Source organism: Eutrigla gurnardus (assembly GCF_963514095.1).
Source record: "Eutrigla gurnardus genome assembly, chromosome: 14".
NCBI lineage: Eukaryota > Metazoa > Chordata > Actinopteri > Perciformes > Triglidae > Eutrigla > Eutrigla gurnardus.
The window spans coordinates 17120363-17144402 of NC_139937.1; the positions used below are offsets into that span (position 1 = coordinate 17120363).

At 40.8% G+C, this 24040-nt stretch overlaps 3 protein-coding genes across 4 annotated transcripts in view; 1 reads left to right on the forward strand and 2 right to left on the reverse strand.

The window, feature by feature from the left end:
• LOC311025150 (atrial natriuretic peptide receptor 1-like) overlaps positions 1–24040 on the reverse strand; it is a 120664-nt gene that overhangs the window by 38241 nt on the left and 58383 nt on the right. The gene's annotated exons all lie outside the window — the stretch shown is intronic.
• Positions 7700–14536, reverse strand: kcnv1 (potassium voltage-gated channel modifier subfamily V member 1). The gene is made up of 4 exons (XM_084026549.1): positions 14405–14536; positions 10861–11181; positions 9214–9881; positions 7700–8273 (listed from the first exon to the last, which is right to left on the reverse strand). The coding sequence occupies exons 2-4, from the start codon at positions 11160–11162 to the stop codon at positions 7747–7749; spliced, it is 1497 nt and encodes a 498-aa protein (XP_083882675.1). The 5' UTR covers positions 11163–11181; positions 14405–14536; the 3' UTR covers positions 7700–7746.
• On the forward strand, positions 16540–23499 carry dek (DEK proto-oncogene). 2 transcript variants are annotated; one of them, XM_084026359.1, is made up of 12 exons: positions 16540–16603; positions 17703–17840; positions 18715–18813; positions 18930–19039; positions 19330–19424; positions 19591–19720; positions 20204–20530; positions 20828–20992; positions 21211–21301; positions 21771–21913; positions 22426–22494; positions 23071–23499. In XM_084026359.1, exons 2-12 carry the CDS (start codon positions 17726–17728, stop codon positions 23080–23082), a joined length of 1356 nt encoding a protein of 451 aa, XP_083882485.1. In that variant the 5' UTR covers positions 16540–16603; positions 17703–17725; the 3' UTR covers positions 23083–23499. The 2 variants fall into 2 exon arrangements, with proteins under 2 accessions (XP_083882485.1, XP_083882486.1); XM_084026360.1 differs by having other exon boundaries at positions 21774–21913.

The window sequence follows — 24040 nt, forward strand, 5'->3', positions numbered from 1 at the left end:
TGACCAGCGCATGAAAAACAATATTTTTGTCTCTCCATAATTGAAGTGAACTCGTTGAAAATGTCACTTTAATATGGAATCCAGTTACTGTTGAAGCTTTTGTGTAAATGTCCCTGGCAGATGAGTTTTGTTGAACATCAAAGACGGTTTGTGTCCTCAGTGTTCAGACACAGCTGATGTAACGAGGCTCTGATCAAATCCACAACGCTGCAGTGAACCTGCTCATTTAGTTCACTTAACTAGATTCACCTGGAGCCTCAGGCGTCACCGACCAGACGTCGAGACAGCCCTAGTTCGATTATCAGTCAGGGAACGCATCTGTTGTTATAAACTTCTCACTGACTTTTACTTTGAGCTCTTTGTCGTCACATAAAAGTTAATTTGCATCTTTCGACAACAGGAATTCAAAGGTCTTTATAGGAGACAGGAAGACTTTAACAAAAGATACAAAACACTGTGTAACAAACATTTCCTTAAAACTGTCAAACTAAATAAAATAAGCTGCAACAGTAAAGGCAACATCGAAGCAGAAGAAGAGGGATGATGAGTACGGTGGCCCTGAAGGACGAGATTTCTGTGGCGTGAGTCGTGGTTAGATGCGACGAACACGAATGAGGCAAAATGTTTCATTCAAATGTTTCATTTCAAATTTGCGTTGACGCTCTGATGGAAGCCAATCAGGAGGCAAGTACAGCGTAGTGGTCTGTGGTCATCCGACACCATGAGATAGTACCTTATGTTTTCAGACAGAGACCAAACCAAACTATGAGTACAAACTAGAGACTGTGGAACAAACAACATGGTCGCTGCCGTATTTATGCCGAGACAACGTTATTTTAAGTGTTTACGGAGCAGCTACGGTGTAATTCACCGAACCTCCTCCGGGTAAAGCTATAAACTCAGAGAGGATGCCGTTTAGTTTAGTTTTGTATCTGAGACTTGCACAATATATACAAAGCAGTAATAGTGTTTATTTCAACCAGGAATGATGAAAAATTATCGGTGTCTACATGTGGAAAAATGGCTGAAAATTGTTAAGAAAGTCTGAGGAAAATATTTGAAAACAATTTAAACGTGACTGAAAAATATATTTAAAATATGTGGCGAAATATCCGAAATATGTCCAAAAAATATATGTAAAATATCAGAAAATTAGTTAAATCTGTGTGGAAACAAAATCAAGTTCTTGGGACAGATGATTCTGAGCAGTTTGTCTTACCTCACCTCGTTCCCGGTGTCTGGATTAAGTCCCACCCAGCGGACGGTCCCCCTTCTTTGAGGTCGGGTTCAGGCCCAGACGGTGAGGGGCACCCAGCAGGCCGGGTTTAAGTACTGCGTTCAGATTTCTGTTCTGGAAATTGAGCATTTTTTTTAATTAGCCAATGCATGATTTGCATATTTAAACATGGGATTTCAGAAAAGTAGTGGTAGATCAAAGAATAATTGTCTTAATCTAAGTAACCACCAGCTAGAAAAGTGCTAAATGAGGTTTTTCTAGACCCTGTAGTGTCTGACAACTGACCCACTTTGCTCTTACCAGGACTCTGGAGTCTGTAAATGTCCTCGTTTCCTCACCTCCCATCGCAGCTGGGAATACCTGCAGCCTCGACCTTGGAATGATTTCCGTTCACCTCCAGCGGCTTCTCGCTGAGCAGAACTGGGCTAATGATGCATCCCAGACTGGGAAATCTGGGAAAACAGGAATGATCCATATAGAGGAAGAGGTGTTCCCTCGGCTTGCTCTCCGGTGTGGTCGTTATTCCGGAGTAGCAGACGTGAGTAAAGATGTTTTAAAATACGGTTGTAAAATGTGAAATATATCAACTGGTTAATATCCTGTACATCTCTCTATGTAAATCCAGCAGTGATGCAGTGTTGAGTAAAGCTGAGACGCATACATTTGATGCAATTTGTATTTTCATTGACAATGAAAACGATCATTTCTGAAAAACATTTCTGATTTTTGAAAACGCCGTTTTCGTGTGTACTGGGTCAAACAGAGTTTTAGGATAGATGACAAAGAGAGTCCCGCCTCTTCCAATAACACAGAAACGGTGAGAGACAGAAAATTATTAATTATTAAGGCGTATTAGGGGCACTGTAAGAAAAAAAAAAGTAGCAAATTTGCCACTATAAAGTCGCAAATTTGCTACTTTATTGCGATGCTAACAACCGGCATCTCTGCTAGCTAACTTCCCATGAATGTCGCTTTTATCTTTCTTACGTGTGACAACGCTTCGCTAAGGTCCTTAGACTGATGGCTGTTGATGGTTATTGTTGGTTAATTTTATATGGGCTAAATTGTCATCTTATAGGTGTTTATTGATCAGGTGCTAAAATGCTAGCGGTAACTGTCACAACGGCAAACATCCGGTCAAGTAAGTTTACTTTCTCTCTGACCGCTATAATAAAGTAGCAAATTTGGGACTTTATAGAGAAGCAAATTTGCGACTTTCAGCTCCTTTTTTTTTTTTTTTTTTTGTCCTACAGTGGCCGTAATACGCCCTAAGGTCCTTAGTAGTAGGCTAATAATCGTAATACGCCATTGTAGAAAAAAGGGTAAATTAATGGTTAAATTTAGCACCACATCTGTGTAATAAACGTTATCAACTCCAAAACTGCCGCAACAAAGACACAATAAAACATGGGGATGGTCATCACATACTAACATCATCATGTTCTAAGATTAATACATTTTTATTTCTGATTTGTAATGAAAATAATTTGACACACACTGCTGCATCTCACATTAATCTTCAGGTTCCCAGCTTTCACATGATGTATACTTCTATGTGGCATCTACTATTGACCTTTAATCAAGCCCTCAACATCTCCCGTCCCTCACCTCTAAACTTCTAAAAATGGAGGCAGAATGACTGACTATTTGGCTGACACTTTCAATAAAAGGACCTTTTCTTGAGATTTTTTTTACATTGTTGTATCGGTGCTTTTACTCGAGTAAAGGATGTGAATATTTATTTCACCATTGGACAGATAACTGCAATCAAACCAGAAAGAACATACATTAGTATTTAATGTATTTAATTATTAGTTATGAAGATGTTAATGTGAATTTATGTTAACTGTGTGTGAAGCTTGTAAATGTGGGCTGGAAGCCTCCCGTAAGAGGTCAGTTCAGTTGAAGGATCTGTCTTTTGTTACTGCAGATTTTCATCAGAGCAGAGGAAGAGGAGGAACCATTAAAATATCTTAAAGGTAAACTGTTATGACAAGCACATATTCTGATCATCACACCGCCTGAAAACAAACATGGAGTCTGTTAAAATGTCTCTGATACACTTCATGTTTTAACTTGAATGGCCACTTCCAAGAATATTCGAATGAATTTAAAATGAACCATAAACTGAGAACAATAATATCCACATCATGTACAATATCACGTAGGCTGTCGAGCGTTAAAGCACCAGAATTTGAAAAATAGGGATGCAGGGACCACTTTTTTCCAGACAGCGTACTTAAATCTCAATACTTGCCAATACTGGGTACTAATATGAGTACTTAAAAATACCATTACAGTTCTAACCATGATGTGAAGATTTTGGAATCTGTTTCATGGTATACAATTGTTTTTATCTCACTGTGTTGATGCTTTAAAACATGTCATCTTGTGTCTGACTGCACTTGTAAAATAAAAGGAGAACATGAGGAGACCGAGCGGTAAGTTGAGGTGTAACATGGTGGAAAAAATAGGGTTCTCCAGGGAACCACAACAAGCCTGGGGGGGATCACAGGCCTGTCTAGACTCAGACAGCGTTAAGTAGGACAGGAGATTTCACTGCAAAGCTCAGAGCAGTTTTGGTGTTAACAAATCTGTGAAACATGTTGTGATATGCCAACTCTGTGGATCAGGTCAGGTTTAGTTTATTTGAGGAAATAAAAGCTCAAGTTTGGGAAAAAATCACCATCATCATCACAAACTTACAATCTGTACTTTAACCTTCAAGCCAGATGGATCCAGATCTAGTAAGGTTGCTGCTCGGGGTGCCTCTTGTGTTCATCACAGTCGCCCCTCGTTCCGTGCACGGAAATATGGTCACTTCTGTTCAATGGTTGCAAAAGTCCAGGATGGTGACGGCCAAAATGAACAAGTAGAGGCCGTCACAATGACTACATCTACTTCTTTTAATGCTTTGCTGAGCACGAAAGAAATTGCAAATTTGTGTCCGTGTAAATGAAACCATTAGATCTGATCCTGTGACTGTTACACAACCTGACATGAGCCTGGGTGGGACTGAACCACATCATTCACACTGACAGGGGAACACCTTGGAGGACGTTGATCAAGCTTCAGAACACTTAGAGCGAGAGCGAATATTAGGTTAGGTAAGAGAGGAGGCGAGGCTTAACTCTGGTTGCTTTGTACATGTTGTGAAGTCCCAGATACGCCGGGAAACCAAACACCGTCCTGTCTGAATTCATAACATCACCCAGCTCTCACCAAGCTGTATTCACTGTGAATAGCAAGATACACACTGGTTTACAGCGGTATGCACTAAAATCAAACAACTTTGTTTTGATTTAATTACAATAAACTGGTTAAAATTACGACAAAGTAACCACATAATGACGATGATTGTAAAAAAGTCGGAAGTCGTGATTTCTTAAGTCTGCAAGACGACCAGCAAATAACTTTTAAAATGCTTGTTTTCTGAATGGCGTTGGGATCGATCAGAGCTAGGCTATGCTAACGCTGTAGCTGCTCCATAAACACAGTAACGTCTCTGCATAAATACGACAGCGACCTTGTCTTCTTCATTTCTGATTACCTGATCTCTGAACTGAATCTCAAACATATTGGCTTTCGTGTCAAAGTGTTCAACTCAAGCGCATTAAAAAAGTGAGTAATTTGCGGCGCCCGAGGCCTCCAGGCTCGAACTTTGCATTGACTTTACTCATGCAAAAATGTACTTCGCGCTTGGTGTGAATGCCCCTTCGGATGGAAAAACAAAAAATATGGAGACGGCCGTCCTGGTCTCCCTCCTTTTTATTTTATCGTATTTTTTATTTTTGACGGGCTGCACATTCACCACAGCTCCTTCAGATGACTTCCTGCCCGACTGCGTTCACAGCTGACCTGAATTCAACATTTGATGCCTCTGGCTGCACAGTAAAAAAAAAAAAAACCTGGAACATCACATTTGCATTTTATTCATAAGGAGAAAAGATAAAGAAGCTTTATCCAGAGGGACCTCACAGTGAGGACACTGTTCAACTCCACATCATTGGGAGCATCACAGCACCCTGACGTAGACTAATTATTGGCAATAAGAATCTTTTTCAATTCAAAATACTTTGTTACATAATTTGTGTAGTAGATATTGATATTAGCCCGAGTAAAACATCATGGTTTGGATTAAAATGACGATGAAATCGAAACGACATAAAAACACAACATCACTTTGGTTCCAGTGGGACACCATTATCAATCTTCTGGTGAACGTCCTGTGTTTTTTGACCTGGCTGTAGTTCAAGGAGACCAGCCTGTATGGAGAGGTATATTTATCCCCCTTTACACTTCTCAATGCCTCAGATCTGGACAGTTTTTCACTGTGCGGTCAGCTGAAAGCCTGAAATAAAATGTGTAAAATGAAAAGTGTAAATGATTAAATATTCAGTGCCAAGCAGAGAACAAGACAACTTGCTGCCTCAGAGCTTCCTGTCAAGACTAAAAGTGCATATTAAACGCTTGTGTTATATAATTACAGACACACAAACATAAATAGCTTAGAGGAGTCAAACGCTGCTAGGTGGATGGAATATGTCACTGATTTGTGAAAAGAAGCGATGTTGACAAGATCATCTCACCTCCACTGACATGAGTGTGTGTGTGGTGAATGCTTGTATTCATTAAAAAGACATTGTGGGGACACAGATTGGTTCCTACATTTTGAGGTCAGGACCCCACGTAATTCACATGATACTGTATATTGCTGTTTTGTTGCCTTTAAATATTTAGTTTGACCTTATTAAGTCCTAATGATGGTCACTGTTGAAAAATAACATGATTTTAATCCTGAAACACCAAATCATTTTCTCAGCGATTTAAGCCAATTTTTGAAAGAAATTCCAACATTATCTCAAATGATAACATTATTATTATTATTATTATTAGACTTCATTCGGGAAATATGACTTTTTCTTAAACATGAAAGTCTTTTGTAAAGAGTTGTCAAGATCTGATAATCTTTGAAAGCTGTATCGTAAGCTTCTAACTGACTAGTTGGGAGTGTTGTACTACCGCCTATACCTGGGGGAAGCCATCCTACACATTTATGGCCTTCTGAAAAAAAAAAGAGGGAGCCCCAATTGGTTGGCAACAAGATCAAGTTCTCCAGTATAAAATGGAAGCGACGACAAGTCAGTGTAACAACAAATCACTTAATGTTCTTATGCTTCGATCAGCTTTTGGATTTGAGCTGTGATAAAGGAACACTTCAACAAAAAATACCCTTGGAAAAGAGAAAATAACTTATGTGAAAGCTACGCTCAACAGTGTGTTTTTATTCAGGCCTTCGGCCACCGCTCTCATATTTGAAAAGACCACTCTGACCCACAGGAGAACATCCTTTATTGCATGATGGAGTCAGTGAGAAGAGAAATGAAGCACCAATGCACAACGAAAACAGCCTGCAGGGTTTAATACTGACTTTTAACAACACCAACTAATGCATGTGTACTCTGTGAGAAGAAGGAAAGAGGTAGCAGCATGAAAACACAACAGGAGCACAAAAACCCAGAAGAGTTGTCAAATCCTGTTGTCTGATAACACACGATGCACCGTGAATTTTGGGAAATAACTCACAATGCTTGAAGTAAAATACATGTTAGGGTAACGACATTACGTTTATCTGAACAACAGCAACTCCTAATTATTATCATTTTGATGAATGTATCGAACATCAGGAATCAGTGAAGAGTGTCCATCACTGTGACTTAAATTGTCTTCTTTAACGTCTTGTTTCGGATCGTCCTGGTCGCTGAATTTCCACGGTTGGATTCCAGCTGCTGTGTCTCATCTCATGTCCCAGACTGCTCTCGTAAACATTACAAAACTGCATTGTCAAGTATGTTTCAGTAAGTCTTACATATCACAAATGTCTGTAGTTCACATAGGGAGGAGATTGGTGTGGATGGGATGGTCTACAAACATAGGACCTTAACCAAGAAGGCCGGTGTTTTTGTCCCGTGTGAAACCAAAAGTCAACTTTTAACTTTAACTTTTTAACTTAAAGCTACAATAAGGAGATAAATCTAACATTTGTGAGGCTCAAACAAGATATAGTTTTCGTGATATATTATTATTCAATTAACTGAATAATTCTATATTAAGCAATTCATAATATAACTATTTGTTACAGTTCAAACTGACATCAGTTTGGAATTAATCTTTGGGGTGAAAATAGAAAAGTAACTAAACTTGAGAATACTGCCGTGGCAGAATGTCTATATTAGCTATTTCTAAGACATTCTGGTATTTTTTCATTGTTTTACCTACAAGACTTTCGCAATTAATCGACTATCAAATTAGTTGCACATTAAAAGTTTGTAAAGGGGTTCTGGTTAGGAATAAATGGACTGGTAGTCCTCATTTTTTTAACTTTTGGTAAGAAATATAGATTTAATCGGTGCGTGTCAGGAATTCTTTTTTTTTTCACCTCCAGAGGTGTCACAACATCAAGTGTCAGTCCATTGTTCAGGTCTGGACCAGGTCTCAGTCTCCTTGGTCTACCACCACAGTTCTTCTCCTCTGCTGCTGCGGGTGCTCGCCCTCCCTCGCCCGTGCAGCCTCAACATCTCCAGGACGCTGCGGGCGTAAATGTCCCTCAGGTTCACGCCTCCTCCCATTCCTCCCTCGCCTGCCTCGCCCACCGAGCCGCGGGCCAGCCTCTTTAGCATCTCGCCTTGCCGCACCGCCGCCTCCTTCATCTTCAGAGTGAAGTAGCAGGCGGAGAAGCGCTCGTTGATGATGGCGATGGGGAGCGCCAGGACCAGGATCCCGGACAGGATGCAGAGGAAGGCCAGCACCTTCCCCACAGCTGTGTCGGGCCGGATGTCGCCGTAGCCCACCGTGGTCATGGAGGTGGTCGCCCACCACCACGCGGCCGGCACGCTGGTGAAGGTGGTGGCGGGGAGGTCGTGCTCCAGAGTGAAGATCACCGTGGCGAAGATGGAGATGCCGACACTGAGGAAGAGGAGCAAGAGGCCGACCTCCTCGTAGCACTGAGCGATAGTCAAACCCAGAGACTTGAGGCCTGAACACAAACGAGGAACATTTTAGGAACACATCACGTAGACTCAAGGGGCCATTGGCCCCTCCACTTCACGACCTCAGCCCGATGTGATCCCATCACCAAATGGTCTGAAGTATGTCATGAAATGTGTATGATTTACTTGTAACAAAGAATGGATTTTTCATTATAATGCTAGAAAGGAATCTCTTCACACAAGAACATGAGTTATGATTATAAGTCGTGTGTCAGTATTCGGTCTTGGGACGTTTGTTGCATGTCTCTCTCCCATTTCTGCTCTGTCGTCTGACAAATAAAAGGAGAAAAGAGCAAAACAAGAATAATAATAAAAGAAGATTTGACGCTGTTGAAGCTACCATGCATGAACAGGACTAACATTTCGCCTTCACTCCTTCACTTCTCCGCCACTGCTTCGTTATTCATGAGTTGAGTCCAGGGCTAATCATCCTTCCTAAAATCACCTAGATCAAAGCACTCATACCCCAGTCTGACACTAGAACATAAATATCCTCGCATATAATCACACACATACTCTCCTCCCTCCAGAATTTGCCAAAACATGAATCAATTTTCTTTCCCGCTCTTCTTTGTCGTCCTCAGAAAACCTCTCGGCTGTAATCTCACAGCAGCAGCTTGTCACCGAAGAGAATTTCAGGTTCTTTTCCGTCTCTGGCTGCTCACATCATGTACCTAAAAATCCCCTGACAGGCCGGGAACACATGTGGAGGGAAAGTGAAGGGGAAACAGTTGTCTCACTGATAACGTGCCCTTGAGCAAAGTACGTCACCTGCTCAGACGAGGATTCAGAATTCAAATGGAATCAAAAATCTTTGTTTTCCTATTGACAACACCAGAATACGGTCTCATGGGGACGAAGCTTCTCGCTTAAAATCAAGATGCGGAATAACTAAAATGTTGCACTGCAGAAGTACCATGTGTTTACCTGTTGAATGCCGTCCCAGCTTCAACATACGTAGCGACCTGAGGAGCCTCAGCACCTGCACCACGCGGCCCATGTTCTCCAGCTCTGTGGAGCCTCCGTGGAGGCTCTCCACCGCCAGCGTCACGTAGAACGGCAGGATGGCCAACAGGTCGATCACGTTGGGAATACTCCGGCTGAAGCGACACTTATCCCTCACACAGACAAAGCGGAGCGCCAGCTCGCCCGTGAACCACACCACGCACACGTACTCCAGGGCATCGAACAGCAGCGGTGCACCGACACCGACGTTGCTCACGCCAAAGTCCTCCCCCAAGTCCAGCGAGATGAGCACCATGTTGATGACTGACACCACCACGAAGAAGATAGAGAGCGAGCCAAAGGTGCGAGCAGCGCGGGAGGATTCAGGTTTTTCCAGCAGGTCCCACAGGTGGCGACGGAGAGCAGGGCAGGCGGCACCCACAAAGTCCTCATCGCCGTCCTCGGGCTCAAAGTCTGGCTGCACATCGAGGTTCTCCTTCTGCTCTTTGCGGCGGTAGTAGCGCTCGCGGCAGCAGGGGTTGATGCTAATCTCCTCGATGCCCCAGTACTCGATCTCCTGCAGGAAGGAGATCTCACAGAGCTCCTCCCTGACATGCAGGTGACCCGTCCGGTAGTAGTTCATCACATACCTGTCAGCAGAAACAGGAAGCATTAAAAGACGACATTCAAAGAAATATGGGTTTACAGATGAATTCCACAATTCTGAGCAGTTTGTCTCAATTAGTCACAAGAAGAAGCTGTTCTATATCTCAACATTTTAACATGGAAACGCAGGTATTCAGATTTTTAAATAACAGGAAGGAAGACAGACATTATGTCTAATGGCTGTGCTGTGCTCAGGGAGTTTATTTGGGATTTGTGAGCAAAGACTAAGTAGACATTTGTCATTGTCATTCTTTTTGCAAGGAGTCGCCCCCTGATGGCCATTCGAGAGAATGCAAGTTAATCCGGCACTTAATCGTTGGCTCCATTTTTCAGAGCAGCCTGTTTAAGAGCTGTATGGCAAAACAGTCGTGACTGTTTAAAGGCCACCAAGACATCATCGTGAGTTAACGAGAGCTGACAGGACACCTGTGAAGTCGACCTCCAGTTTGAACGTCAGCTGTTGCCGTGACTCAAACTGATGTTTGACTCGAGGCAGAAGCACGGTGGAAGAATCAGGTAAACACAGATGAGATGTGCTTAATATACCCTTGTCTAATCTAGAAAATGGTAGACATGTTCTTTCAATTGTTAAGTGTTGTATATTTGTCAGGGACTGTTGTAAATCAAAGCACCAGTACCAACACCGAGACCAAGTCATGACCAGAGTGTATCGAGACCAAGACTGTGAGGACTTGAAACCAAGTCAAGACCAGTGCAAGGTCCTGTACTGCTGTGTGTTTTAAGGCAGTTTAATTGTTTATTAGAAACATCGGTGAATGAAAAGAAGGGTTACTTATAAAAAACAAAGAAATGCCACGAAAGAAGGTTGGAGGTTCTATATTTCTCTGCTTAAGAGCATCGGAAAGACGCTGATACAAAGCCATGGTTACGAAAACAGTTGGTTTCCTGAAGGTTGTGTCATTCAGTACCGTCTCTCAGGTACGAGAACAGGGCGCCACCTACTGGAAGGTCTGTGAGTTTCGGTCGAAGAAGAACTCGTTCTCCAGGAAGTTGGCGTCATCGCAGAGCTCCAGCGCCGAGTCTGGACTGCAGCAGGCCAGTTTCCCCAGCCGGGTCTCCGGGTAGGACGCCAGCAACTTCTGAGACAGCACGTATCGACTTCCCCCAACGTTGATGACGAAGAAGTCGAGAGGATCTCTGATGCAGGACGCCATTGTCTCGCTGAAGAAAACACAGGAGTCCAGAGACTCTGAGGAGGCGCTGTCCAGCTCCGTTCCCGCCACCGAGCTGGAGGGGAGGCTCATGGTGGAGGGGAGGGGGGGACTGGTGGGAGGGTTCAGAACAAAAACACCACTTTATTAACCAGAATTATTCAAGGAAATGTCCAAGAACAGAAGCGTCTAAAATGCTAGCCGTGTCTCTTTCATCCTAATATTGTCTCATATTGTCACAAATGTCTTAAAAAGTGAAAAATATAGCTTAAGTAGATAGAACAATGACCTTAGATTTATGATAATGTTATTTCAGATTATTTGATTGTTTTTCACTAGAAAAAGATTTTGTTCCCTGAAAAAAGTTGTCTTAGCAAGCAATAAACATAAAGTATATTTTAGTGCCATTTTAAGATTTTTAAGCATATTTTGATGATTATATGTGTAATTCATGGTGCAGTTCAAATTGAAAACTTTTTTTGTATCTCTCGGCGGTGACCAGTAGGATACATATTTTTCCCAAAATAGGGTTCCCACGGCGCTCCATTGGAAGGGGCGGGACTTTGCCTCTTTATTCATTATTATGCTTTCTTGTCAAGCACATGTAGGTATTAAGATGAGTGAAAAGTAGTTAAAGTATTGTGATACTGCTGTTGCTTATGTTTTGAAGGAGTTCTTTTCAGAATATCCTCAATTAACCTGAAAACAGCAGCAGGAATGAATCCCGAGGGACAAAAAAAGATGGAAGACAGGAGAGGAAAAATTAGAGGAGAAAGCTCAAAGACAAATCCGAAAAATGAGACCGAGAGAGAGACGTAGAATTGAGAGAGCCGAAGCCTCGTGGTCGTGTCCTACTTCTGGCAGATCTCTGGCTGCTGCAGTTTTTAAATATTTTAGCTGGCTTACTAAATGAATCAATGTAATGTGACTGTTCCTGTGATCACTCATTCTCTTTTGCAAGGTGCTTCAGTCTATCGGCGTCATCTCACTAATTCTCACACTCTGCATATACACACAAGGCTGTTTGAGCAGAGGCCGAGGTGGGAGGAAGGTTTTGGGTCAGTTGATGGGAAGCATAGAAACTTAAAGCCCACAGTGTTGTGCTTCTGACATGGTGCTGAATTAAACATGCAGAGAATTAAGATTTTTACTCTCTCAGGGCTCCCGAGTGAGCCCGCCGTCAGGGGCCCAGGATTTGTAGCTGCTATGCGGAAGTCTGCTGTTTATCAGTTTCTCCAAAACATGAAATATGCATCAGCTGCTCTCCCGTGTTTGATTGTGATGTGTGAAAATATAAACATGGTGTGAAGCAACATGCTCCCCTTCTGACGGTAATGGTATTAACAAGCAGCGGCGACACAACAACAATACGAGCGTGAGACATCAATGCATGCTGATGTAAACCAAATGAAGCACTTTGACAGCGATGTGACGCAAAACAGGGGCTCCTGAAGTACACAGATCCTTTAGTTAAAGGAACAGTGTGCAGGATTTATAGGCAGAAATGGAAAATAATATTCATGACCATGTTTTCATTAGTGTATTCATTTGAAAGTAAGATGTTGTGATGTTGATGCTGAAACCATATTTCATGCAACGTGAGGTTTAGCCAACAAAACTACTTAGTAGTAGTTTAGGAAAACCTTCACAAAAGCATCACAACAGCAACACTTTGGTCCATGCAGTCTCAGAGCAACAGTCTTGTTCTTGATGGTTCTTTGTTTGTTTGACCCATCCACCTCTCCACCGTGTGGATGCATTCCATATGTGTATCCCTGCACCACTTTCCATTGGCTGAGAGCTGAGCCAGTGGCTAGCAGCTAACGTGGCTAACAAGACTGCAACCTCCATATGAGAACAGTGTATAGCGACGTCAGTGAGCTAGCCAGCAGGACTCACATAAACGAACATGTCCTGTTGCTATGCCAACAAAGCGATCTTCTACTCATTTTATGTTGTATTAATGCTCTGAATATTGAATATTGTACATTTACCCTTGCTCCGAATTACGGTCGTAGTATAAAACATCAACAAAACAAAACACGCTTCAAAATTACATTATTAGGTTTAAAAACATCAGCACTATGTTGTAAAGGGACACTAACTACTCACTGTGCAACAATATATATTTGTACAAAATGTTTACACATGCAACAAGACACATGAATTAAAGCAGCCTTGAATTGCCCATCCAGCCCTCCAGTGAAAGTAGACTCGGGAGTCCAGAGTCCCTGAGGTGGATCATGACATTCATACATGCACTGCCGTCCTCCTGCTGAGAATAAATCAAAGGAAACTGAGGAAATTCACTGAAAAGCTCGACTCCATTTCATAAAATTACATTCAGGACTAAACCCACCGCTAATTGTCTCTTTTGTTGAAGGGAATCCCTCATTTCTTTTCTTAATATATAAACAGAATGTGACAGATTTGAACATAAATCTGTCGTCACAAACCTTGTTGGATGAGTGTCACTTTTAAAGATGAAAGCAAAACCCATACATATGCATTATACAGTATATGTGAAATATATAAATAAATGTAAACTGGTAATATGGCCAGATGAAGGTCATAGAGGAGGTGTGTATGTGTGATTCATTCATTTATGTGCATGTTGAGCTTGTTGTTTTAGTTTGTTGATCCTAAAACTGAAGAGCTTTATAACACAAACTAACACACTAAATCAAATGATCACTCTGTGCTGAGGAGTTTCAAAAGATGTTTTAGAAATATTTAATCAATTTTGCTTTCCATTTAATTAAGTTTTTGTGAAACGTGCCTCCGTTTTACATCCACTGAGAAGTCATATTTAGTCTTTTATGGATTTTTGTTTGTGAAATGTGAAATTACTTTTCCACATCCATTAGAATGTATTAAATTCTCATTTAACTGATTTCAAACATCCCACTAATGAATAGTATTGGATTTAATATATTACACAACAACATGTTGGATTTGGTATTATAAGCATTGTTAAATTGTTAAAATCTATTTTCTTTACCATTGAAAAGAGCCATGATTACTGTATTTTCACAGATGGTAACTTTTATTATAGTTCTGACACTGATACTAAATTTTGATTAATGTAATGAATACTTTACGAAAGTGCTAATATTACAGAAAGGTAATAAGGATAGAAATATGTATTGTTATTCTATATAGATTTATTGTTAACTAAGTCATGACTTCAGTGAGGTTGAAAAATAAATGTAAAATTAACGGTTCATACGATGAAAAACAATTATTATTATTAGAGAGAGAGAGAGAGAGAGAGATAACATATGAGGTTCAGATGACAAAAAAACAGCTAGAAAAGGCAACCAGGTGAATCTTACCTGCTCTAACTGGAGAGGATCTCTGTTTGATGGCAACTCCACATTTTCACAAAATAACTGCAAAGTAGAATCCAGTGCAAATCAAGGAATGATCACATGGTGACAGCAACAGCAGGAAGACGTCTCCTGTCAGACAGGCAGACAGACAGACAGACAGACAGACAGGCAGAGAGACAGACAGACAGGCAGCAGGACGGAAGGATGGAAGCAACTGCCGGAGCCTCGTCTCTCTGCTGCTCTCTGAGCTTCGCGGCGCAGGTTTAAAATAGAGTGGTGGAAGGTATGAGAGGTGATTAATGACACACGGGAGGAGGAGGAGGTGTTACAGCTATAACAGACAGCCTCACCTTTATCTAGAGAGAGCTGAAGTCCAGTTTCTCTATGTGCAAAATGTTCTTTTTTAATTGACAAAATGGACATCACTTTTTAAATAATTAGGTCCTAAAAGTCGTCCTTCCCTCGATCATGTGAACAAGACTGAGGCTGGACCATAAGTGGACGTATGGCATCATAATCTCACACATTGGTTTGTGGACTACGGGTTTGAAACCTCAAATTCAGAATTTTGGCATCTTTGAATTTTGGAATCCAGTGAACAGAAGTGACCATATTTGGACTGCAGAGCTGCACCAGACACCTTACTGGATCTGGATCCATCTGGCTTCTGGTGTGAAGCTTTTAACAAAGTTAGCTTCATAATTCAAGGTAATCTTAACAGCTTAGAACTAAAGGAATCTTAGTAGCAACCTGCATTGGCAGCGTGGTAGTGACCTGTCAGTCATAAGGTAGCCCTGCCGTAAAACATATCCGCTTTATGGTCTCTTTGACTCTAAATGGAACATCATTTACTATGTGAACATCATGCTGTATTGAAGAAGACTTGAAACTAGAGATTGAGACCATAAACTCAGGTTTACAATGTTTACTGAGATAATACATCAAGTGAGAAGTGGGGTCATTTTCTCATAGACTCGGACTTCCAGTGTCTCTTCAAGCTCTAGGTGTTTCATCTTCCTTTAATTGTTTTTCGGATTTTCACATCTGCCTGATGCTGCAGCTGCATCTTCTTGTGAAGTGTCTCCATCTAGTGGCTGTACCAAAGGACAACACTCACATTTTGTCTTCAGTCTTCAATGACCCTTCGGGTCACGGTTTCTGTTCTCAGCAGCTGGAGCCTCAGATGCTGCTTGGTGTTGTTTTGATTCTGACAGAGATGAAAGAGGCGAGCTGCTAATAATGCTACAGCAGCACATTAATGGTCATGATGTCACAGCTACATACTTTAAAGTGTAAGAGGAAAACATCACAGATCAAACTGGTCTGAACCCAGTAAAAGACTGACAGGACACAGGAAGTTCAAACACAAATGCTGGTCTGTAGAACTAGGGGAGAACATGCAAACTCCACACAGAAGGAACCCGAAGTTGGTTTGGAACCCGGGCTCCTCCTGCTGTGAGGTGACTGTGCTAACCACTACACCTTTTCATTGGCTGACAACGTTGCTGAAGAGAACTGTGAGACACATTTCACAGAATTAAATGTCAGCAGGAAACAATAACCACAAAGTTCTTGCTCTCCAGGAAGACTGATCTACAGGTGCGACAGATCATATCACTACAAACACACCTCACACACACTTTTACCACTCACCATTTCTCTGCAGCAAACCAATTTCTAGTTTAGTCCTGTGCACCGGCACACACACACCAATGTTTTTATTCTTATTTGTTTATTGTTCTATCATTTTACTTTAATATAGAGTGACCCATTGTATTTACCAAACCAGACCTGTGCAAATAACTAAAGTCACTTGAACCTGAACTTTGTGTGTTTCATCCACTAACTGACCAGTGGAAGAAGTAAAATATATACATATTACTACATGTTTTTAATTTAATTTAATTTAATTTAATTTAATTTAATTTAATTTAATTTAATTTAATTTAATTTTATCTTATTTTATTTTTTCAGACAGAAGGAGCGGTAATGTGACGTTATTTCGGACAGAAGGGGCGGTAATGTGACGTTACCTTGGTGGATCCACCATTAAAAAACACGAGGAAGGGTTACGTCATCCGTCCTTGGGCCAATCAGTGGAGTGGGCGCTGCAGTAATCCCCGCCCCCTCCGAGAAACCGCCATCATGAAATTAAAATCTAGAAACGAACAGATGTGACACAGCCCCCTGCTTCACAACAAGGTAAACTTTTCATAGCTTCTCAGCTAACGTGAGCTAATTTGGAAACATGGTGACATTTATGCGGAGCTTGTTGCAGCGGTTTATGTCGTTATTTCTGTACTGAAGTGGTTCATGTCGTTATCTCTCTCTAAACTGCCAGTGATCCTTACGTTACGGTAGCTAACGTCACTGTTAGCAGGCAGCCGGCTAGCTGTGTGGACTAGTAAACGTTAACGTTGTTGTTGTTTTTTTACTGCCAAATAGATAAGAACGGTTAACTAAAGACGTCACGCAGCAGGGTGGCACGAACGAGAATGTGGACGTTGTTATCCCCCGAAGTAGCATAGCTAGCTAACTTAACGCGCAGTAGCTAACAAGTTTGCAAGGCGTAACGTAAAGTTGCCGCGCGCCAACACGCACGGACGTTTGTTGTGAAGGGATTGAGACACAACCGGCATCAGCCTAGACAGCATGGGCGACGAGCGCAACATAAATAGTAAGCAGAGTGTTTCCCGAAACACCCGGAAAGGTCCGCTCCTCGGGTTTTACTTCCAGACAAAACTTGGAGGTTTGATTGAAGACAATATTCCGCTCGCTGTAAGTCGATTCACGGGTCGCATTCAGCTATTAGTGCTAGCTGATCGCATCCTCCCGTGGTGCCAAACGCCATTTGAAATTCAGGTATTTTCATGCACTACTACCTGGTAAACCACGAGATTACAATGCTTAATTCTTAGACTCGATAGACTTAATTCTTACAAGTCAAATTACTCATCGGCATACGTCTAATACACCAAACTACACTAACTTAACATGTATATGCTGTTGAACGACCTGGATACATACATCCCACGGGTTAGGATAATATAGATCCTGCAGTATTGTGACAAACCACCTCACGTTAAAGTGCGTGGGGATATTTGTAATGTTATTAGGCCAAAATGACTGTGAAGATGTGTGAGATTAGTGTTTCTAATTCATATCTGGATGCAACACTCCATGAACTCTTAAGATAGGGCATTTGACTCGGTCTGTGCGTTAATGAACGTGTATGTAAAATGCATTCATTCATATATACAATGTGAACATGTACATCTTTTATTTAACTTTTTTAACTTAGCTTGATACTCAGACAGAGCCGATATGAGTGACGTGGCGGAGGAAGCGATGGACAGCTCTGCGTTGTCGGAGGAAGAAGTGGAGGAGCCGTCACAGGAAGACCAGTCGAGTCCCAACAATAGCAGCTCCAAAATAATTGGTACAGTACAGTACAGTACTCCCCCTGAGTCAGGACATAAAACCTGTAATACCACAGAGCAATAATTTATTAACACGTTTTCATACTGTTTGGACTGTCACCTGTTGAATCTTGATTGTCATATTTTATAAGTTTACGAAGTTATGTTCCCATTCAACTAAACTACACTCTCAATTGTTTCTTGGATAGACATGGGACATTATTAAAATAATTGTGATTCACGATATGAAACACATAATCATCATAAGTTGTTTAAAATTAAACTAAAACATAACTTTACATTATGTTAATAAACAAAATGATCAGAAATCATGAAGTTTCCCTGCATACATTAAGGATAAAAATGTTGTGTGGAAACTCATCTCAAATGTTTTTTTTTTTATCCTGTATTATTTTTAAAAAACCTGGCTTATATTCACTTCTCTACCATAATAGTGAGCTACACAGCCTTGATAATATTAATGTTATCATCACATTTGTGATAATGAAAATTCACCATAATCAACTTGTGTTTTTTTTATCGCTATCACATTTACATTCTATAAATGAATGTATAAAATGTTGCACTCCACGCACAACCTTCTTTATCATTAATGTTTGTTTGATAGATGGATGTCATGATATTTGTGGTTAAACTTGTTTGGTACTTGCTGATGTAAGCACACACATTTTGTTTTAAAGAAAGACATGATGAATGGATTTTGATATAAAAAATACAAATTGAGTTTTTGTCATTTTGTTGTATATAATGTTCAACAATTGCACAATGTGACCAGAGATCAGATCTAAAGGGGTTTAAAAGGAATTGGTCATTTAATCTGGGCTCAAAGAAGCCAGTAATTTATTTGTTTTATCATTGTCACTGTTGTTGTAGCTGCTGGTGAAATCGTTGAGGGCAAGCGCGCAAAGAAGACAGTCGAGAGGCTCGACTTTCAGGCACCGAAGCAAATGGAGAAGCTCAAGATTGGAGATGGTAATGTAACGTCATCAAATAGCTGTTACATATTTGTAATATAAAGACCAGTTTTCCAGGAATATGCCTATGTGTTTATAAAAAACTGTCGTCTTGTTTATTTCCTATATTTTCAGGTAGCGGAGATAAGTTAGGAGACATTGCACGCACCGGTCACCAGATCACCAAGATGAAGCCAGCTGACCTTAAACCTCTGCATGCTATCCTATTCGACAGACCAGGAAAGGTACAAACATCTGGATGGTTTAAGATGAACAGAAACTGAAAAGTTCACAGGCAGTGAAGTTTAGTGATTCAGGCATTTTTTATATATTAATTCATGTTTTTTTCTGCAGGAAGCATCAGGGAAGAGAAACTATTTTCAAAATTATATAAATGCACATTGGATTAATGTGTGCTGTAGTTATTGCAGGTTATTATTCTAGTCTTTATTTTGAGGGTGGGGGGGGTATATATTTATATTTGCATGAAGCAGAGAACAATAACTTATGACTTTAATGTGTAATTATTTCTCAGATGGCCACATTAAAGAAGAACTTACGGCTGTTCAACGGCTTCCCTTTTGACGCAGACAGTGAGCAGTACACAAAAAAACGAGAAAAACTTCTCAAGTAAGTTTCTGGGCTGGACTTCTTTTCCTCCTCAGGCAACATCTTACTCGTCTCTCCTGTCTGTGTAACATGCGACACAACTCAGCGCTTATTATTATCAGTTCCTCATAGCAGTTCATCATCCAGGTCTTTTCATCTCTGTCTCTTTCTGTGTTTTTGAATGCAGGAATTCAAGTTTTACCAACGCCAAACTGAAGGTTGTCTGTGGTGTTTTGGATCTGGAGAAGAAAGGAACCCACTCAGATCTGGTGGACCGGATCCTGACTTTCCTCATCGCACCGAAGAACAGTGGGAAGGTGAGCAGTTTGCTTCCTGGCTCTGATTCCTCATCCTTTTCTCGTCATTGAATAACAGATTCAGTACAGAATAGTTTATTATTATGTCTGTCTGCCCCTGTAGAGGCTTTCTGTGTGTGTTTATACAAACCATTCATTATTCTTTTATGACTTTAGGGGGAGGAGGAGGAGCTTTTTGGAACATTTTGGTTCAGACTGCAGTAAAGAAATAGAAATGAGATTTGTTTTGGAGTGCTTGTACAAATTATCATGTTGAGGCAATTCGTATGATTCAAAATAGGTTTGTTTTAACCCACTAGTTAGCCTTTTTGCATTCACTTTTCAAGCATCTTCATTTTTCTACACAATGTGGTACTAAACTTCATCAATCACAAACGTATTATTTGTCTGTTATGGAATTGTTAAGAGAGAAATGTAAGACCTTGAAGTTTCCTTTCCTCCAGGAAGTAGCGTCTTTATCTCGGCTGTTTGTCTGTTTGACAGCGTCTGCCCGTGAAGAAAAAGAGGAAATCAAAGAAGAAGCTGTCGGGCGACGACTCGAAGGCCAACACCAAGAAGAGCAAACCCAAACCCAGGAGCTCGTCGTCCAGTCCCAAGAAATCCAAAGCAGGAAGCAAGTCCAAAGCCATCGTCATGGACTCCAGCAGCGACGAGGATGAAGATGAGGAGGATGAGAAGGCGGTGGCTTCAGCCGAGGCTGAGGGATCGGACGCAGAGGACAAACCCTCGGAGAAAGAGGAGGACCAGTCTGACAAGTCAGAGGAGTCTGCAGACGACGAAGAAGAAGAGGAGGAGGAAGATGATGATGAGGTGAGGTTGTCTGGAGTAGAAAAACAGGGAATTTTTTTTTAGCATTTTATAGCATTTTATCGACCAAAGGACAAAATAATCAGCACGTTATTGATTATAAACACATGCCTTAGATGTAAGATGTACAATACAGATGTTTACCATCTCAAGTCCTTGTTCCATTAAATGGAGGGAACATTTTAAATCCAGCATTGTTCAGACGCCTGAAGTCTTCTCACTCTGACAGAAACTGGATTCATGATACTTCTTAACGAGAGTTACTGTCTCATTTTCACACTGTTAAACATTTGGTTCCAGTCTCCCAAATCAAAGTCGGGTAGAGGGAAGTCTGCGCCCAAGAAATCAGCCCCAGTCAAAAGACCGAGGACGCCAGCGAAGAAGACGGGTCCTCCTAAAAAGAGAACGAAGAAGGACGTTTCAGACGAGTCAGAATCTGATGCCGACAGTGAAGCTGACAAGAAGGTAAAGAATAATACAAATGTTCACCGTGGCATATAATTGGATAGAAAATTGAATGTGTATTTTTCCTCCCAGATGGTTGAGCCTCTTCTTATCTACACCGTGTATTGCCTTCTTCTTGCTGCTACAACTGATTTTTCTACTTGTCTTTTAAAGCTTTATAAATGTTTGGTTCTCAGAAGTCTTGTAATGTTGTAATGATTTGTCCTTTTGCTTTACAGCCCAAAAAGAAGAAATCGGCTCCGGCCAAACCCGCTGCCAAAACCAAGAAGGCCGACAGCAGCAGCAACAGTAAAAACAACACAAACGCAGGTGAGCTCATGCTTATCAGGTGATTCTAGATATTATTTTAAGATGACTGTTGAGCTTTATGATGCTATAGTTCAGAAAATAACAACTTTGACAAAAGGTCAGTCACTGTTTGGGAGGGGAAAAAAAGATTTGTGTGTCATAAATGAAAATACTTAAAACACAATTCTAGTTCCTTTTTAAAGTAGATTGTCTATTATATTTTATACACTTTGGATAAATGCCGTCCAGTCGACCTGGAGGTGTCATCCAGTGAGTCACACACACAATTTATTAAACACTCTCAACAAGCATGTCTTAGTAAAACTGTGCTTGTGGCTATAATTTGTGTTTTTATTGTAGAAGAACAGGAGGTTTGGTGATTTAAGCGTAAATAAGCTGAGATCTAAGTGTGTTACATCGGTGACATTTGAGTTTGAGGAGCGTCCCCTCATTGTACTGTTTTTTTTATTTTATTTTTTTTAACTTGCAGCAGAGGACAGTTCGGACGACGACGAGCCGCTCATCAAGATGATCAAAAAAGCGCCGAGTGATGAGCAGCTGAAGGAGACGGTGCAGAGGCTGCTGAAGGAGGCCAACCTGGAGGAGATGACCATGAAGCAGATCTGCCAGAGGGTAAACAGCAGCAACTCCTGACTTTCTTCTGTGTTCACACCAAACGCTAAGCAAATGTTTGCATACAAAGTCGACGCAAATCTTCGCTGGTTGGCACCAATGAGGTGAACACATGAATTATGCATAATTTTTGCTACAGTTACCAGCTTTGTGATTCTCCTCCTGTCTCCACTGACGTTACTGAATCTGAACTATTTGTAGAAACCAGAGACTGTCTGTGGTACAAACAACCTCACTGCCGTTATTATGTCCTGATGACCTTATTTGGAGTGTTGATGGAGCAGCTACAATGTTAGCATAGCCTAGCACCCATCAAGCCAGACTCTTTACTGATCACCATCATTATGTAGATATTTCTGCATCTTTTATATTTGTTGATTGCAATTATAGCAGAGCTAAATAGTTTATTTTGGGTTCATCCAGCTGTAGTAGTAGTAGTGCATGAAAAAGATCAAAATCAAAAAGATGCATTAAGAATAAATGAGTCCTTTCTTTTGTCTTGTGTGTTTTAGGTGTTTGACACCTACCCAGAACACGACCTGACCACCAAGAAGGACTACATCAAACAGACCGTCAAATCTGTGAGTACACACGCAGAAACATGCATATTTGTGGACAGACCTCCTGTCTCAGTTGGTACACGAAAAGCTCTTCTTCAGGGTCATTTCATTTGAACTGCTCAAATGTTTAGTCATTAAATCAACCAGTCGGCCAACTGAAGCAACAGCACTTGTGATTGGGGTCGGGTGTTGTTGGCACCAACTGAATTATGTCAGTCCCACCAAAAGTTGGTGCTCTACGGTAGTTTCCCGGTTGCCATAGAAGCAGAGAAAACAACATTTGCCTGCAAGAAACAGCGGAAAAGTTTCAATATGAGATGAGTTTCCTCCATTATGCAGCGCTGATAAAAGTTCACACAGTCATTAATATGATACACACACACACACACACACACACACACACACTTGGACATTGGAAGACTGAACTTTGGACTCATCATCATCAATAATAATTATACACCAATCGATCATTGAACCTAACTATAATGATAATAATCATTAGCTGCTCCCTTTTAAATATGAAGTTGAGGTGAGGTTTAGTTTGATTCCTGCTGTGACTCAAAGTGGTTTCTGTTTGCTTTGCATGTTTCCTCACAGCTCATCACATGAAGACTAATGAAGTTCATCATCACATCCGGAAGCTTCAGTAGAAACCAATGAAAATCTCCGTTTTCATTAATTTCATATCACTTTTATACATGATATGTTTTTCTTATTAATGTGTATAGTTTTTCAGATTAGTGGCCGAGCAAAATGACATTTCAAACTCTCCTCTGTGTGAAGTTTGTAGGACGACTTTTAGTCGTCATGTTTAGGCAGAAATGCAAAGTCAGGCAACGCCAAATCACACGTTTGCTTTTGACCCACAGGACGTCACAGTTTGATTTCTGGATTAAGATTTGTACATATGTTTCTAATTAGCCGACGCTATTTTTGCATTATTTTGTTAACGTTTTGTTTCTTTGTCAAACATTAACTTACAATTTCAAACCTACTGATAATTAAAATTGTACCTTTTTGAACAAAGTGTGGTTTGAAGTTTGTGTGAACATTGGCTCTTAATTCTGCTTTCACTTGTTTTGCCTCAACGTGTCAAAAAACACAGATTTAGACACAAGATTCTCAAAATGTTAAAATTAACAATATTTTTAATAATTGAATAATCTCCCCTGGCACGATCATGCCAGGAGATGGTGGGGAAGTAATGTATAGACATTTCTTTTTTTTATAATTTTATTACGTTATCTGAACATAATTCCTCAGCCAATCAGAACAGAGTATTCTCTGTATGAGCTGTTATATCTTCTTTAAATCTCAAAAAAGAAAACACATCAGATTTGAACATTTCAGCCAAGCGAACAAACAGCTTAGCACAGAACTTTATTCAGGTCGGTACAAACAAACACGCTGCTGGTTTGATCAAAACAAACGGCTCCGCTTCACTTTTCTTGAAGTTCAACATCGAGTTAAAGTTCAGCGTGACGAAAGAACAGATGTGACGACTGAAATGTGTCTTCACCACAGTGACGATGATGATAAATGACATGTCCCACTGTGAGCTCTGTAG

Excerpts from the sequence above, each read along its gene's own strand:
- dek (XM_084026359.1), top strand. The coding sequence starts at position 17,726 with ATGAGTGACGTGGCGGAGGAAGCGATGGACAGCTCTGCGTTGTCGGAG. Across the intron at positions 19,040-19,329 it reads TATTCGACAGACCAGGAAAG|ATGGCCACATTAAAGAAGAA; the intron begins GTACAAACATCT and ends ATTATTTCTCAG. Across the intron at positions 20,993-21,210 it reads ACAGTGAAGCTGACAAGAAG|CCCAAAAAGAAGAAATCGGC; the intron begins GTAAAGAATAAT and ends TTTGCTTTACAG.
- kcnv1 (XM_084026549.1), bottom strand. The coding sequence starts at position 11,162 with ATGAGCCTCCCCTCCAGCTCGGTGGCGGGAACGGAGCTGGACAGCGCC. Across the intron at positions 9,882-10,860 it reads CGAAACTCACAGACCTTCCA|GTATGTGATGAACTACTACC; the intron begins GTAGGTGGCGCC and ends TTCTGCTGACAG. Across the intron at positions 8,274-9,213 it reads GCTGGGACGGCATTCAACAG|GCCTCAAGTCTCTGGGTTTG; the intron begins GTAAACACATGG and ends GTTTGTGTTCAG.